The sequence below is a fragment of the Schistocerca cancellata genome, chromosome 11 (genome assembly GCF_023864275.1).
Source record: "Schistocerca cancellata isolate TAMUIC-IGC-003103 chromosome 11, iqSchCanc2.1, whole genome shotgun sequence".
Classification (NCBI taxonomy): Eukaryota; Metazoa; Arthropoda; class Insecta; order Orthoptera; family Acrididae; genus Schistocerca; species Schistocerca cancellata.
In genome coordinates this window covers 49,055,249-49,070,647 of record NC_064636.1, presented here as the reverse complement: position 1 = coordinate 49,070,647, position 15,399 = coordinate 49,055,249, and the positions used below count along the sequence as shown (strand labels likewise).

The 15,399-nt window shown below is 58.5% G+C and overlaps 1 protein-coding gene across 1 annotated transcript; it reads left to right on the top strand.

The window, feature by feature from the left end:
* Positions 1-268: 268 nt before the first annotated feature.
* On the top strand, positions 269-3,554 carry LOC126108180 (uncharacterized). The gene is made up of 3 exons (XM_049913421.1): positions 269-398; positions 504-1,676; positions 1,855-3,554. Exons 1-3 carry the CDS (start codon positions 269-271, stop codon positions 3,552-3,554), a joined length of 3,003 nt encoding a protein of 1,000 aa, XP_049769378.1.
* Positions 3,555-15,399: the final 11,845 nt, after the last annotated feature.

The following is a 15,399-nucleotide window of genomic DNA, read 5'->3' as shown; positions in this document are numbered from 1 at the left end:
GAGTGCTGCCTTCGCAAGGAGTGCTACCTTCGCAAGGAGTGCTTTCTCCGCAACGAGTGCTGCTTTCGCAGGGAGTGATGCCTTCACACGGAGTGCTCCCTTCGCACGGAGTGCAGCCTCCGCACAGAGTGCTGCGTTCGCAGGGAGTGCTGCCTTCGCAAGGAGTGCTGCCTTCGCAAGTCGTGTTGCCTTCGCAAGGAGTGCTTCCTTCGCAAGGAGTGCTGCGGTTGCAAGGAGTGCTGCTTTCGCAAGGAGTGCTGCGGTCGCAATGAGTGCTGCTTTCGCAAGGAGTGCTGCCTTCGCTAGGAGTGCAGCCTTCGCTAGGAGAACTGCCTTCGCTACGAGTGCTGCCTTCGCAAGGAGTGCTGCCTTCGCAAAGAGTGCTGCCTTCGCAAGAAGTGCTGCCTTTGCATAGAGTGCTGCCTTTGCAAGGAGTGGTGTCTTCGCAAGGAGTGCTGCCTTCGCACGGAGTGCTGCCTTCGCACAGAGTGCTGCCCTCGCAGGGAGTGCTGCATTCGCAACGAGTGCTGCCTTCGCAAGTGGTGGTGCCTACGTACGGAGATCAGCCTTTGCTCATAGTGCAGCCTTTGCTCATAGTGCTGCCTTTGCTCATAGTGCTGCCTTTGCAAGGAGTGCTGCCTTCGCAAGGAGTGCTGCCTTCGCACGGAGTGCTGCCTTCGCACGGAGTGCTGCCTTTGCACAGAGTTATGCCTTCGCAAGTAGTGCTGCCTTTGCACTGAGTGCTGCCTTCGCACAGAGTGCTGCCTTCGCAAGGAGTGGTGCTTTCGTAAGGAGTGCTGCCTTCGCACCGAGTGCTGCCTTCGCAGGGAGTGCTGCCTTCGCAGGGAGTGCTGCCTTCGCAAGGAGTGCTGCCTTCGCAAGGAGTGCTGCCTTCGCTAGGAATACTGCCTTCGCTAGGAGTGCTGCCTTTGCAAGTAATGCTGACTGCGCAGGGAGTGCTTACTTCGCAAGGAGTGCTGCCTTCTCTAGCAGTGCTGCCTTCGCAAGGAGTGCTGCATTTGCAAAGTGTGCTCCCTTCGCAAGGAGTGGTGCCTACGCACGGAGTGATGCTTCTGCACAGAGTGCTGCCTTCGCAAGGATTGCTGCCTTCGCTAGGATTGCTGCCTGTGCAAGGAGTGCTGCCTTTGCAAGGAGTGCTGCATTCGCAAGGAGTGCTGCCTTTGCAAGGAGTGCTGCGTTCGCAAGGAGTGCTGCCTTCGCAAGGAGTGCTGCCTTCACAAGGAGTGCTGCCTGTGCAAGGAGTGCTCCCTTCGCTAGGAGTGCTGCCTTCGTTAGGAGTGCTGCCTTTGCAGGTAGTGCTGCATTCGCAAGGGGTGGTGTCTTTGCACAGAGTGCTGCCTTCGCTAGGAGTGCTGCCTTCGCACCTAGTGCTGCCTTCGCAGGGAGTGCTGCCTTTGCACAGAGTGCTGCCTTGGCAAGGAGTGCTGCCTTCACATGGAGTGCTGCCTTTGCAAGGAGTGCTCCCTTTGCAAGGAGTGCTGCCTTCGCAAGGAGTGCTCCCTTTGCAAGGAGTGCTGCCTTCGTAAGGAGTGCAGCCTTCACAAGGAGTGCTGCGTTCGTTAGGAGTGCTGCCTTCGCAGGGAGAGCTGCCTTCGCAAGGGATGGTGCCTATGCTCGGAGTGCTGCCTTTGCAAGGAGTGCTTCCTTCGCAAGGGGTACTGCCTTCGCAAGGAGTGCTGCGTTCGCAAGGAAGGCTACCTTCGCAGGGGGTGCTGCCATTCCAGGGGTGCTGCCTTCGCAAGGAGTGGTACCTACAAACGTAGTGCTGCCTTCGCACAGAGAGCTAATTTTGCACACAGTGCAGCCTTCGCACGTAGTGCTGCCTTTACACAGAGTGCTGCCTTCGCAAGGAGTGCTGCCTTTGCAAGGAGTGCTGCCTTCGCAAGGAGTGCTGCCGTCGAAGGAGTGCTGCCTTCACAAGGAGTGCTGCCTTAGCAATGAGTGCTGCCTTTGCACAGAGTGCTGCCTTCGCAAGGAGTGCTGCTTTCACAAGAGTGCTGCCTTCGCAAGGAGTGCTGCCTTCCCAAGGAGTGCTTCCTTGGCACGGAGTGCTGCCTTCGCAAGGAGTGCTGCCTTCGCAAAGGGTGCTGCCTTTGCAAGGAGTGGTGCCTACGAAGAGTGCTGCCTTTTCACAGAGTTCTGCCTTCACAAGGATTGCTGCCTTCGCAAGGATTGCTGCCTTCGCAAGGAGTGCTGCCTTCGCTAGGAGTGCTGCCTTTGCAAGGAGTGCTGCCTATGCTAGGAGTGCTGCCTTCGCAAGGAGTGCTTCCTTCGCTAGGAGTGCAGCCTTCGCACAGAGTGCAGCCTTTGCTAGGAGTGCTACCTTCGCAAGGAGTGCTGCCTTCGCTAGGAATACTGCCTTTGCGCAGAGTGCTGCATTCGCAAGGAGTGCTGCCTTTGCAAGGAGTGCTGCCTTTGCTAGGAGTGCTGCCTTCGCAAGGAGTGCTGCCTTCGCAAGGAGTGCTGCCTTCGCAAGGAGTGTTGCCTTCACAAGGATTGCTGCCTTCGCAAGGAGTGCTACCGTCACAAGGAGTGCTGCCTTCGCAAGGAGTGCTGCCTTCGCTAGGAGTGCTGCCTTCGCTAGGAGAACTGCCTTCGCTAGGAGTGCTGCCTTCGCACAGAGTGCTGCCTTTGCACGGAGTGCTGCCTTCGCACGGAGTGCAGCCTTCGCACAGAGTGCAGCCTTTGCTACGAGTGCTACCTTCGCAAGGAGTGCTGCCTTCGCTAGGAATACTGCCTTTGCGCAGAGTGCTGCATTTGCAAGGAGTGGTGCCTTCGCAAGGAGTGGTGCCTTCGCAAGGAGTGCTGCCTTCGCTTGGAGTGCTGCCTTCGCTTGGAGTGCTGCCTTCGCTTGGAGTGCTGCCTTCGCAAGGAGTGCTGCCTTCGCAAGGAGTGCTGCCTTCGCAAGGAGTGCTGCCTTCGCAAGGAGTGCTGCCTTCGCATGGTGTGCTGCCTTCACAAGGAGTGCTGCCTTCGCAAGGAGTGCTGCCTTCGCAAGGAGTGCTGCCTTCGCAAGGAGTGCTGCCTTCGCAAGGAGTGCTGCCTTCGCTAGGAGTGCTGCCTCCGCACCGAGTGCTGATTTCGCAGGGAGTGCTGCCTTCGCATGGAGTGCTGACTTCGCATGGAGTGCAGCCATCGCAAGGAGTGCTGCCTTCGCAGGGTGTGCTGCCTCCGCAAGGAGTGCTGCCTTCCCAAGGGGTGGTGCCTATGCACGGAGTGCTGCCTTTGCAAAGAGTGCTGCCTTCGCAAGGAGTGCTGCCTTTGCACAGAGTGCTGCCTTTGCACAGAGTGCTGCCCTCGCAGGGAGTGCTGCCTTCGCAAGGAGTGCTGCCTTCGCAAGGAGTGGTGCCTACAAACGTAGTGCTGCCTTCGCACAGAGTGCTAATTTTGCAGAGAGTGCAGCCTTCGCACGTAGTGCTGCCTTTACACAGAGTGCTGCCTTCGCAAGGAGTGCTGCCTTTGCAAGGAGTGCTGCCTTCGCAAGGAGTGCTGCCGTCGAAGGAGTGCTGCCTTCACAAGGAGTGCTGCCTTAGCACGGAGTGCTGCCTTCACAAGAGTGCTGCCTTCGCAAGGAGTGCTGCCTTCACAAGAGTGCTGCCTTCGCAAGGAGTGCTGCCTTCCCAAGGAGTGCTCCCTTGGCACGGAGTGCTGCCTTCGCTAGGAATGCTGCCTTCCCAGTGAGTGCTGCCTTCACAGGGAATGCTGCCTTCGCAAGGAGTGCTGCCTTCGCAAGGAGTGTTGCATTCGCAAGGAGTGCTTCCTTCGCAAGGAGTGCTGCGGTTGCAAGGAGTGCTGCCTTCGCAAGGTGTGCTGCCTTCGCTAGGAGTGCTGCCTTCGCAAGGGGAACTGCCTTCGCTAGGAGTGCTGCCTTCGCAAGGAGTGCTGCCTTCGCAAAGTGTGCTGCCTTCGCAAGGAGTGGTGGCTACGAAGAGTACTGCCTTTTAACAGATTTCTGCCTTCGCAAGGAGTGCTGCCTTCGCAAGAAGTGCTGCCTTCGCTAGGAGTGCTGCCTTCGCTAGGAGAACTGCCTTCGTAAGGAGTGCTGCCTTCGGTAGGAGTGCTGCCTTCGCACAGAGTGCTGCGTTTGCACGGAGTGCTGCCTTCGCACGGAGTGCAGCCTTCGCACAGAGTGCAGCCTTTGCTAGGAGTGCTACCTTCGCTTGGAGTGCTGCCTTCGCTTGGAATACTGCCTTCGCTTGGATTGCTGCCTTCGCTTGGAGTGCTGCCTTCGCTTGGAGTGCTGCCTTCGCTGGGAGTGCTGCCTTCGCAAGGTGTCATGCCTTCGCAAGGAGTGCTGCCTTCGCTAGGAGTGCTGCCACCGCACCGAGTGCTGCTTTTGCAGGGAGTGATGCCTTCGCACGGAGTGCTGACTTCGCATGGAGTGCAGCCATCGCAAGGAGTGCTGCCTTCGCAGGGTGTGCTGCCTCCGCAAGGAGTGCTGCCTTCCCAAGGGGTGGTGCCTACGCACGGAGTGCTGCCTTTGCAAAGAGTGCTGCCTTCGCAAGGAGTGCTGCCTTTGCACAGAGTGCTGACTTTGCAAGGAGTGGTGTCTTCGCAAGGAGTGCTGCCTTCGCACGGAGTGCTGCCTTCGCACAGATTGCTGCCCTCGCAGGGAGTGCTGCCTTCGCAACGAGTGCTGCCTACGCAAGTGGTGGTGCCTACGCACGGAGTGCGGCCTTTGCTCATAGTGCAGCCTTTGCTCATACTGCAGCCTTTGCTCATAGTGCTGCCTTTGCAAGGTGTGCTGCCTTCGCAAGGAGTGCTGCCTTCGCACGGAGTGCTGCATTTGCACAGAGTTATGCCTTCGCAAGTAGTGCTGCCTTTGCATAGAGTGCTGCCTTCGCACAGAGTGCTGCCTTCGCAAGGAGTGGTGCTTTCGTAAAGAGTGCTGCCTTCGCACCGAGTGCTGCCTTCGCAGGGAGTGCTGCCTTCGCAAGGAGTGCTGCCTTCGCAAGGAGTGCTGCCTTCGCAAGGAGTGCTACCTTCGCTAGGAATACTGCCTTCGCTAGGAGTGCTGCCTTTGCAAGTAATGCTGCCTGCGCAGGGAGTGCTGACATCACAAGGAGTGCTGCCTTCTCTAGGAGTGCTGCCTTCGCAAGGAGTGCTGCATTTGCAAAGTGTGCTCCCTTCGCAAGGAGTGGTGCCTACGCACGGAGTGATGCTTCTGCACAGAGTGCTGCCTTCGCAAGGATTGCTGCCTTCGCAAGGATTGCTGCCTGTGCAAGGAGTGCTGCCTTCGCAAGGAGTGCTGCGTTCGCAAGGAGTGCTGCCTTCGCAAGGAGTGCTGCCTTCGCAAGGAGTGCTGCCTGTGCAAGGATTGCTGCCTTCGCTAGGAGTGCTGCCTTCGTTAGGAGTGCTGCCTTTGCAGGGAGTGCTGCATTCGCAAGGGGTGGTGTCTTTGCACAGAGTGCTGCCTTCGCTAGGAGTGCTGCCTTCGCACGTAGTGCTGCTTTCGCAGGGAGTGCTGCCTTTGCACAGGGTGCTGCCTTGGCAAGGAGTGCTGCCTTCACATGGAGTGCTGCCTTTGCAAGGAGTGCTCCCTTTGCAAGGAGTGCTGCCTTCGCAAGGAGTGCTCTCTTTGCAAGGAGTGCTGCCTTCGTAAGGACTGCAGCCTTCGCAAGGAGTGCTGCGTTCGCTAGGAGTGCTGCCTTCGCAGGGAGAGCTGCCTTCGCAAGGGATGGTGCCTACGCTCGGAGTGCTGCCTTTGCAAGGAGTGCTTCCTTCGCTAGGAGTACTGCCTTCGCAAGGAGTGCTGCCTTCGCAAGGAAGGCTACCTTCGCAGGCGGTGCTTCCTTTCCAGGGAGTGCTGCCTTCGCAAGGAGTGGTGCCTACAAACGTAGTGCTGTCTTCGCACAGAGTGCTAATTTTGCACAGAGTGCAGCCTTCGCAAGGAGTGCAGCCTTCGCAAGGAGTGCTGCCTTTCCAAGGAGTGCTGCCTTCACAAGGCGTGCTCCCTTGTCACGGAGTGCTGCCTTCGCTAGGAGTGCTGCCTTCACAGGGAGTGCTGCCTTCACAAGGAGTGCTGCCTTCGCAAGGAGTGCTGCCTTTGCAAGGAGTGCTGCCTTCGCAAGGAGTGCTGCCGTCGAAGGAGTGCTGCCTTCACAAGGAGTGCTGCTTTAGCACGGAGTGCTGCCTTTGCACAGAGTGCTGCCTTCGCAAGGAGTGCTGCTTTCACAAGAGTGCTGCCTTCGCAAGGAGTGCTGCCTTCCCAAGGAGCGCTCCCTTGGCACAGAGTGCTGCCTTCGCTAGGAGTGCTGCCTTCGCAGTGACTGCTGCCTTCACAGGGAGTGCTGCCTTCGCAAGGAGTGCTGCCTTCGCAAGGAGTGCTGCCTTCGCTAGGAGTGCTGCCTTTGCAAGGAGTGCTGCCTTTGCTAGGAGTGCTGCTTCGCAAGGAGTGCTGCCTTCGCTAGGAGTGCAGCCTTCGCACAGAGTGCAGCCTTTGCTAGGAGTGCTACCTTCGCAAGGAGTGCTGCCTTCGCTAGGAATACTGCCTTTGCGCAGAGTGCTGCATTCGCAAGGAGTGCTGCCTTTGCAAGGAGTGCTGCCTTTGCTAGGAGGGCTGCCTTCGCAAGGAGTGCTGCTTTCGCTAGGAGTGGTGCCTTCGCTAGGAGTGCTGCCTTTGCTAGGAGTGCCTGCCTTCGCAAGGAGTGCTGCCTTTTTGCAGAGTGCTGCCTTCTCAAGGAGTGGTGCATTCGCCCGGAGTGCTGCGTTCGCACAGAGTGCTGCCTTCGCAAGGAGTGCTGTCTTCGCAAGGAGTGCTGCCTTCGCAAGGAGAACTGCCTTCGCAAGAAGTGCTGCCTTCGCAAGGAGGGCTGCCTTCACAGGGAGTGCTGCCTTCACAAGGAGTGCTGACTTCGCAAGGAGTGCTGCCTTCGCAAGGAGTGCTGCCTTCGCAAGGAGTGTTGCCTTTGCAAGGATTGCTGCCTTCGCAAGGAGTGCTGCCGTCGCATGGAGCGCTGCCTTCGCAAGGAGTGCTGCCTTCGCAAGGAGTGCTGCCTTCGCTAGGAGTGCTGCCTTCGCTAGGAGAACTGCCTTCGGTAGGAGTGCTGCCTTCGCACAGAGTGCTGCCTTTGCACGGAGTGCTGCCTTCGCACGGATTGCAGCCTTCGCACAGAGTGCAGCCTTTGCTAGGAGTGCTACCTTCTCAAGGAGTGCTGCCTTCGCTAGGAATACTGCCTTTGCGCAGAGTGCTGCAGTTGCAAGGAGTGGTGCCTTCGCAAGGAGTGCTGCCTTCGCTTGGAGTGCTGCCTTCGCTTGGAGTGCTGCCTTCGCTTGGAGTGCTGCCTTCGCTTGGAGTGCTGCCTTCGCTTGGAGTGCTGCCTTCGCAAGGAGTGCTGCCTTCGCAAGGAGTGCTGCCTTCGCAAGGAGTGCTGCCTTCGCAAGGAGTGCTGCCTTCGCAAGGAGTGCTGCCTTCGCAAGGAGTATTGCCTTCGCAAGGAGTGCTGCCTTCGCTAGGAGTGCTGCCTCCGCACTGAGTGCTGCTTTCGCAGGGAGTGCTGAATTCGCATGGAGTGCTGACTTCGCATGGAGTGCAGCCATTGCAAGGAGTGCTGCCTTCGCAGGGTGTGCTGCCTCCGCAAGGAGTGCTGCCTTCCCAAGGGGTGGTGCCTATGCACGGAGTGCTGCCTTTGCAAAGAGTGCTGCCTTTGCAAAGAGTGCTGCCTTCGCAAGGAGTGGTGCCTACAAACGTAGTGCTGCCTTCGCACAGAGTGCTAATTTTGCACAGAGTGCAGCCTTCGCACGTAGTGCTGCCTTTACACAGAGTGCTGCCTTCGCAAGGAGTGCTGCCTTTGCAAGGAGTGCTGCCTTCGCAAGGAATGCTGCCGTCGAAGGAGTGCTGCCTTCACAAGGAGTGCTGCCTTAGCACGGAGTGCTGCCTTTGCACAGAGTGCTGCCTTCGCAAGGAGTGCTGCCTTCCCAGTGAGTGCTGCCTTCACAGGGAGTGCTGCCTTCGCAAGGAGTGCTGCCTTCGCAAGGAGTGTTGCCTTCGCAAAGAGTGCTTCCTTCGCAAGGAGTGCTGCGCTTGCAAGGAGTGCTGCCTTCGCAAGGTGTGCTGCCTTCGCTAGGAGTGCTGCCTTCGCAAGGGGAACTGCCTTCGCTAGGAGTGCTGCCTTCGCAAGGAGTGCTGCCTTCGCAAAGAGTGCTGCCTTCGCAAGGAGTGGTGCCAACGAAGAGTGGTGCCTTTTCACAGAGTTCTGCCTTCGCAAGGATTGCTGCCTTCGCAAGGAGTGCTGCCTTCGCTAGGAGTGCTGCCTTTGCAAGGAGTGCTGCCTTTGCTAGGAGTGCTGCCTTCGCAAGGAGTGCTGCCTTCGCACGGAGTGCAGCCATCGCACAGGGTGCAGCCTTTGCTAGGAGTACAACCTTCGCAAGGAGTGCTGCCTTCGCTAGGAATACTGCCTTTGCGCAGAGTGCTGCATTCGCAAGGAGTGTTGCCTTTGCAAGGAGTGCTGCCTTTGCTAGGAGTGCTGCCTTCGCAAGGAGTGCTGTCTTCGCAAGGAGTGCTGCCTTCGGAAGGAGTGCTGCCTTCGCAAGGAGTGCTGCCTTCGCAAGGAGTGCTGCCTTCACAGGGAGTGCTGCCTTCTTAAGGAGTGCTGCCTTCGCAAGGAGTGCTGCCTTCTCAAGGAGTATTGCCTTCGCAAGGAGTGCTGCCTTCGCAAGGAGTGCTGCCGTCGCAAGGAGTGCTGCCTTCGCAAGGAGTGCTGCCTTCGCTAGGAGTGCTGCCTTCGCTAGGAGAACTGCCTTCGCTAGGAGTGCTGCCTTTTGTAGGAGTGCTGCCTTCGCACAGAGTTCTGCCAATGCACGGAGTGCTGCCTTCGCACGGAGTGCAACCTTCGCACAGAGTGCAGCCTTTGCTAGGAGTGCTAACTTCGCAAGGAGTGCTGCCTTCACTAGGAATACTGCCTTTGCGCAGAGTGCTGCATTCGCAAGGAGTGCTGCCTTCGCAAGGAGTGCTGCCTTCGCTTGGAGTGTTACCTTCGCAAGGAGTGCTGCCTTCACAAGGAGTGCTGCCTTCGCTAGGAGTGCTGCCTCCGCACCGAGTGTTGCTTTCGCAGGGAATGATGCCTTCGCACGGAGTGCTGACTTCGCGTGGAGTGCAGCCATCGCAAGGAGTGCTGCCTTTGCAGGGTGTGCTGCCTCCGCAAGGAGTGCTGCCTTCCCAAGGGGTGGTGCCTACGCACGGAGTGCTGACTTTGCAAAGAGTGCTGCCTTCACAAGGAGTGCTGCCTTTGCACAGAGTGCTGCCTTCGCAAGGAGTGGTGGCTTCGCAAGGAGTGCTGCTTTCGCACAGAGTGCTGCCTTCGCACAGAGTGCCGCCCTTGCAGGGAGTGCTGCCTTCGCAAGGAGTGCTGCCTTCGCAAGTGGTGGTGCCTACGCACGGAGTGCAGCCTTTGCACATAGTGCTGCCTTTGCAAGGAGTGCTGCCTTCGCAAGGAGTGCTGCCTTCGCACGGAGTGCTGCCTTTGCAAGGAGTGCTGCCTTTGCTAGGAGTGCTGCTTCGCAAGGAGTGCTGCCTTCGCTAGGAGTGCAGCCTTCGCACAGAGTGCAGCCTTTGCTAGGAGTGCTACCTTCGCAAGGAGTGCTGCCTTCGCTAGGAATACTGCCTTTGCGCAGAGTGCTGCATTCGCAAGGAGTGCTGCCTTTGCAAGGAGTGCTGCCTTTGCTAGGAGGGCTGCCTTCGCAAGGAGTGCTGCTTTCGCTAGGAGTGGTGCCTTCGCTAGGAGTGCTGCCTTTGCTAGGAGTGCCTGCCTTCGCAAGGAGTGCTGCCTTTTTGCAGAGTGCTGCCTTCCCAAGGAGTGGTGCCTTCGCCCGGAGTGCTGCCTTCGCACAGAGTGCTGCCTTCGCAAGGAGTGCTGTCTTCGCAAGGAGTGCTGCCTTCGCAAGGAGAACTGCCTTCGCAAGAAGTGCTGCCTTCGCAAGGAGGGCTGCCTTCACAGGGAGTGCTGCCTTCACAAGGAGTGCTGACTTCGCAAGGAGTGCTGCCTTCGCAAGGAGTGCTGCCTTCGCAAGGAGTGTTGCCTTTGCAAGGATTGCTGCCTTCGCAAGGAGTGCTGCCGTCGCATGGAGTGCTGCCTTCGCAAGGAGTGCTGCCTTCGCAAGGAGTGCTGCCTTCGCTAGGAGTGCTGCCTTCGCTAGGAGAACTGCCTTCGGTAGGAGTGCTGCCATCGCACAGAGTGCTGCCTTTGCACGGAGTGCTGCCTTCGCACGGATTTCCGCCTTCGCACAGAGTGCAGCCTTTGCTAGGGGTGCTACCTTCTCAAGGAGTGCTGCCTTCGCTAGGAATACTGCCTTTGCGCAGAGTGCTGCAGTTGCAAGGAGTGGTGCCTTCGCAAGGAGTGCTGCCTTCGCTTGGAGTGCTGCCTTCGCTTGGAGTGCTGCCTTCGCTTGGAGTGCTGCCTTCGCTTGGAGTGCTGCCTTCGCTTGGAGTGCTGCCTTCGCAAGGAGTGCTGCCTTCGCAAGGAGTGCTGCCTTCGCAAGGAGTACTGCCTTCGCAAGAAGTGCTGCCTTCGCAAGGAGTGCTGCCTTCACAGGGAGTGCTGCCTTCACAAGGAGTGCTGCCTTCGCAAGGAGTGCTGCCTTCGCAAGGAGTGCTCCCTTCGCAAGGAGTGTTGCCTTCACAAGGATTGCTGCCTTCGCAAGGAGTGCTGCCGTCACAAGGAGTGCTGCCTTCGCAAGGAGTGCTGCCTTCGCTAGGAGTGCTGCCTTCGCTAGGAGTGCTGCCTTCGCTAGGAGTGCTTCCTCCGCACCGAGTGCTGATTTTGCAGGGAGTGCTGCCTTCGCATGGAGTGCTGACTTCGCATGGAGTGCAGCCATCGCAAGGAGTGCTGCCTTCGCAGGGTGTGCTGCCTCCGCAAGGAGTGCTGCCTTCCCAAGGGGTGGTGCCTATGCACGGAGTGCTGCCTTTGCAAAGAGTGCTGCCTTCGCAAGGAGTGCTGCCTTTGCACAGAGTGCTGCCTTCGCAAGGAGTGGTGGCTTCGCAAGGAGTGCTGCCTTCGCACGGAGTGCTGCCTTTGCACAGAGTGCTGCCCTCGCAGGGAGTGCTGCCTTCGCAAGGAGTGCTGCCTTCGCAAGGAGTGGTGCCTACAAACGTAGTGCTGCCTTCGCACAGAATGCTAATTTTGCAGAGAGTGCAGCCTTCGCACGTAGTGCTGCCTTTACACAGAGTGCTGCCTTCGCAAGGAGTGCTGCCTTTGCAAGGAGTGCTGCCTTCGCAAGGAGTGCTGCCGTCGAAGGAGTGCTGCCTTCACAAGGAGTGCTGCCTTAGCACGGAGTGCTGCCTTCACAAGAGTGCTGCCTTCGCAAGGAGTGCTGCCTTCACAAGAGTGCTGCCTTCGCAAGGAGTGCTGCCTTCCCAAGGAGTGCTCCCTTGGCACGGAGTGCTGCCTTCGCTAGGAGTGCTGCCTTCCCAGTGAGTGCTGCCTTCACAGGGAATGCTGCCTTCGCAAGGAGTGCTGCCTTCGCAAGGAGTGTTGCATTCGCAAGGAGTGCTTCCCTCGCAAGGAGTGCTGCGGTTGCAAGGAGTGCTGCCTTCGCAAGGTGTGCTGCCTTCGCTAGGAGTGCTGCCTTCGCAAGGGGAACTGCCTTCGCTAGGAGTGCTGCCTTCGCAAGGAGTGCTGCCTTCGCAAGGAGTGCTGCCTTCGCAAGGAGTGCTGCCTTCGCAAGGAGTGCTGCCATCGCAAGGAGTGCTGCCTTCGCAAGGAGTGCTGCCTTCGCAAGGAGTGCTGCCTTCGCAAGCAGTGCTGCCTTCGCAAGGAGTGCTGCCTTCGCAAGGAGCGCTGCCTTCGCAAGGAGCGCTGCCTTCGCAAGGAGCGCTGCCTTCGCAAGGAGTGCTGCCTTCGCTAGGAGTGCTGCCTTCTCTAGGAGACCTGCCTTCGCTAGGAGACCTGCCTTCGCTAGGAGACCTGCCTTCGCTAGGAGTGCTGCCTTCGCAAGGAGTGCTGCCTTCGCAAAGAGTGCTGCCTTCGCAAGGAGTGGCGCCTACGCACAGAGTGCTGCCCTTTCACAGAGTTCTGCCTTCGCAAGGATTGCTGCCTTACTAAGGAGTGCTGCCTTCGCAAGGAGTGTTGCCTTCGCAAGGAGTGCTGCCTTCGGGAGGAGTGCTGCCTTCGCACAGAAGGCTGCCTTTGCACGGATTGCTGCCTTCGCATGGAGTTCAGCCTTAGCACATAGTGCTTGCCTTTGCACAGAGTGCTGCCTTCGCAAGGAGTGATTCCTTCGCACGGAGTGCTGCCTTTGCTAGGAGTGCTGCCTTTGCTAGGAGTGCTGCCTTTGCAGTGAGTGCTGCCTTTGCAGGGAGTGCTGCCTTCGCAAAGGGTGGTGCCTACGCAGGTAGTGCTGCCTTTGCTAGGAGTGCTGCCTTTGCAGGGAGTGCTGCCTTTGCAGGGAGTGCTGCCTTCGCAAAGGGTGGTGCCTACGCAGGTAGTGCTGCCTTTGCTAGGAGTGCTGCCTTTGCACGGAGTGCTGCCTTCGCACGGAGTTCAGCCTTAGCACGGATTGCTGCCTTTGCTAGGAGTGCTGCCTTCCCAAGGAGTGCTTCCTTCGCACGGAGTGCTGCGTTTGCTAGGTGTGCTACCTTCGCAAGGAATGCTGCCTTCGCTTGGAGTGTTGCCTTCGCTTGGAGTGCTGCCTTCGCTTGGAGTGCTGCCTTCGCAAGGAGTGCTACCTTCGCAAGGAGTGCTTTCTCCGCACCGAGTGCTGCTTTCGCAAGGAGTGATGCCTTCACACGGAGTGCTCCCTTCGCACGGAGTGCAGCCTCCGCACGGAGTGCTGCCTTTGCAGGGAGTGCTGCCTTCGCAAAGGGTGGTGCCTACGCAAGTATTGCTGCCTTCGCATGGAGTGCTGCCTTCGCACGGAGTGCTGCCTTCGCACAGAGTGCTGCCTTTGCTAGGTGTGCTACCTTCGCAAGGAGTGCTGCCTTCGCTAGGAATGCTGCCTTTGTGCAGAGTGCTGCATTCGCAAGGAGTGGTGCCTTCGCAAGGGGTGGTGCCTTTGCAAGGAGTGCTGCATTTGCACAGAATGCTGCCTTCGCAAGGAGTGCTGCCTTCGCAAGGAGTGCTGCCTTCGCAAGGAGTGCTGCCTTCGCAAGGAGTGCTGCCTTCGCAAGGAGTGCTACCTTCGCAAGGAGTGCTTTCTCCGCAACGAGTGCTGCTTTCGCAGGGAGTGATGCCTTCACACGGAGTGCTCCCTTCGCACGGAGTGCAGCCTCCGCACAGAGTGCTGCGTTCGCAGGGAGTGCTGCCTTCGCAAGGAGTGCTGCCTTCGCAAGTCGTGTTGCCTTCGCAAGGAGTGCTTCCTTCGCAAGGAGTGCTGCGGTTGCAAGGAGTGCTGCTTTTGCAAGGAGTGCTGCGGTCGCAATGAGTGCTGCTTTCGCAAGGAGTGCTGCCTTCGCTAGGAGTGCAGCCTTCGCTAGGAGAACTGCCTTCGCTACGAGTGCTGCCTTCGCAAGGAGTGCTGCCTTCGCAAAGAGTGCTGCCTTCGCAAGAAGTGCTGCCTTTGCATAGAGTGCTGCCTTTGCAAGGAGTGGTGTCTTCGCAAGGAGTGCTGCCTTCGCACGGAGTGCTGCCTTCGCACAGAGTGCTGCCCTCGCAGGGAGTGCTGCATTCGCAACGAGTGCTGCCTTCGCAAGTGGTGGTGCCTACGTACGGAGATCAGCCTTTGCTCATAGTGCAGCCTTTGCTCATAGTGCAGCCTTTGCTCATAGTGCTGCCTTTGCAAGGAGTGCTGCCTTCGCAAGGAGTGCTGCCTTCGCACGGAGTGCTGCCTTCGCACGGAGTGCTGCCTTTGCACAGAGTTATGCTTTCGCAAGTAGTGCTGCCTTTGCACTGAGTGCTGCCTTCGCACAGAGTGCTGCCTTCGCAAGGAGTGGTGCTTTCGTAAGGAGTGCTGCCTTCGCACCGAGTGCTGCCTTCGCAGGGAGTGCTGCCTTCGCAGGGAGTGCTGCCTTCGCAAGGAGTGCTGCCTTCGCAAGGAGTGCTGCCTTCGCTAGGAATACTGCCTTCGCTAGGAGTGCTGCCTATGCAAGTAATGCTGACTGCGCAGGGAGTGCTTACTTCGCAAGGAGTGCTGCCTTCTCTAGCAGTGCTGCCTTCGCAAGGAGTGCTGCATTTGCAAAGTGTGCTCCCTTCGCAAGGAGTGGTGCCTACGCACGGAGTGATGCTTCTGCACAGAGTGCTGCCTTCGCAAGGATTGCTGCCTTCGCAAGGATTGCTGTCTGTGCAAGGAGTGCTGCCTTTGCAAGGAGTGCTGCATTCGCAAGGAGTGCTGCCTTTGCAAGGAGTGCAGCGTTTGCAAGGAGTGCTGCCTTCGCAAGGAGTGCTGCCTTCGCAAGGAGTGCTGCCTGTGCAAGGAGTGCTCCCTTCGCTAGGAGTGCTGCCTTCGTTAGGAGTGCTGCCTTTGCAGGTAGTGCTGCATTCGCAAGGGGTGGTGTCTTTGCACAGAGTGCTGCCTTCGCTAGGAGTGCTGCCTTCGCACCTAGTGCTGCCTTCGCAGGGAGTGCTGCCTTTGCACAGAGTGCTGCCTTGGCAAGGAGTGCTGCCTTCACATGGAGTGCTGCCTTTGCAAGGAGTGCTCCCTTTGCAAGGAGTGCTGCCTTCGCAAGGAGTGCTCCCTTTGCAAGGAGTGCTGCCTTCGTAAGGAGTGCAGCCTTCACAAGGAGTGCTGCGTTCGTTAGGAGTGCTGCCTTCGCAGGGAGAGCTGCCTTCGCAAGGGATGGTGCCTATGCTCGGAGTGCTGCCTTTGCAAGGAGTGCTTCTTTCGCAAGGGGTACTGCCTTCGCAAGGAGTGCTGCGTTCGCAAGGAAGGCTACCTTCGCAGGGGGTGCTGCCATTCCAGGGGTGCTGCCTTCGCAAGGAGTGGTACCTACAAACGTAGTGCTGCCTTCGCACAGAGAGCTAATTTTGCACAGAGTGCAGCCTTCGCACGTAGTGCTGCCTTTACACAGAGTGCTGCCTTCGCAAGGAGTGCTGCCTTTGCAAGGAGTGCTGCCTTCGCAAGGAGTGCTGCCGTCGAAGGAGTGCTGCCTTCACAAGGAGTGCTGCCTTAGCAATGAGTGCTGCCTTTGCACAGAGTGCTGCCTTCGCAAGGAGTGCTGCTTTCACAAGAGTGCTGCCTTCGCAAGGAGTGCTGCCTTCCCAAGGAGTGCTTCCTTGGCACGGAGTGCTGCCTTCGCAAGGAGTGCTGCCTTCGCAAAGGGTGCTGCCTTTGCAAGGAGTGGTGCCTACGAAGAGTGCTGCCTTTTCACAGAGTTCTGCCTTCACAAGGATTGCTGCCTTCGCAAGGATTGCTGCCTTCGCAAGGAGTGCTGCCTTCGCTAGGAGTGCTGCCTTTGCAAGGAGTGCTGCCTATGCTAGGAGTGCTGCCTTCGCAAGGAGTGCTTCCTTC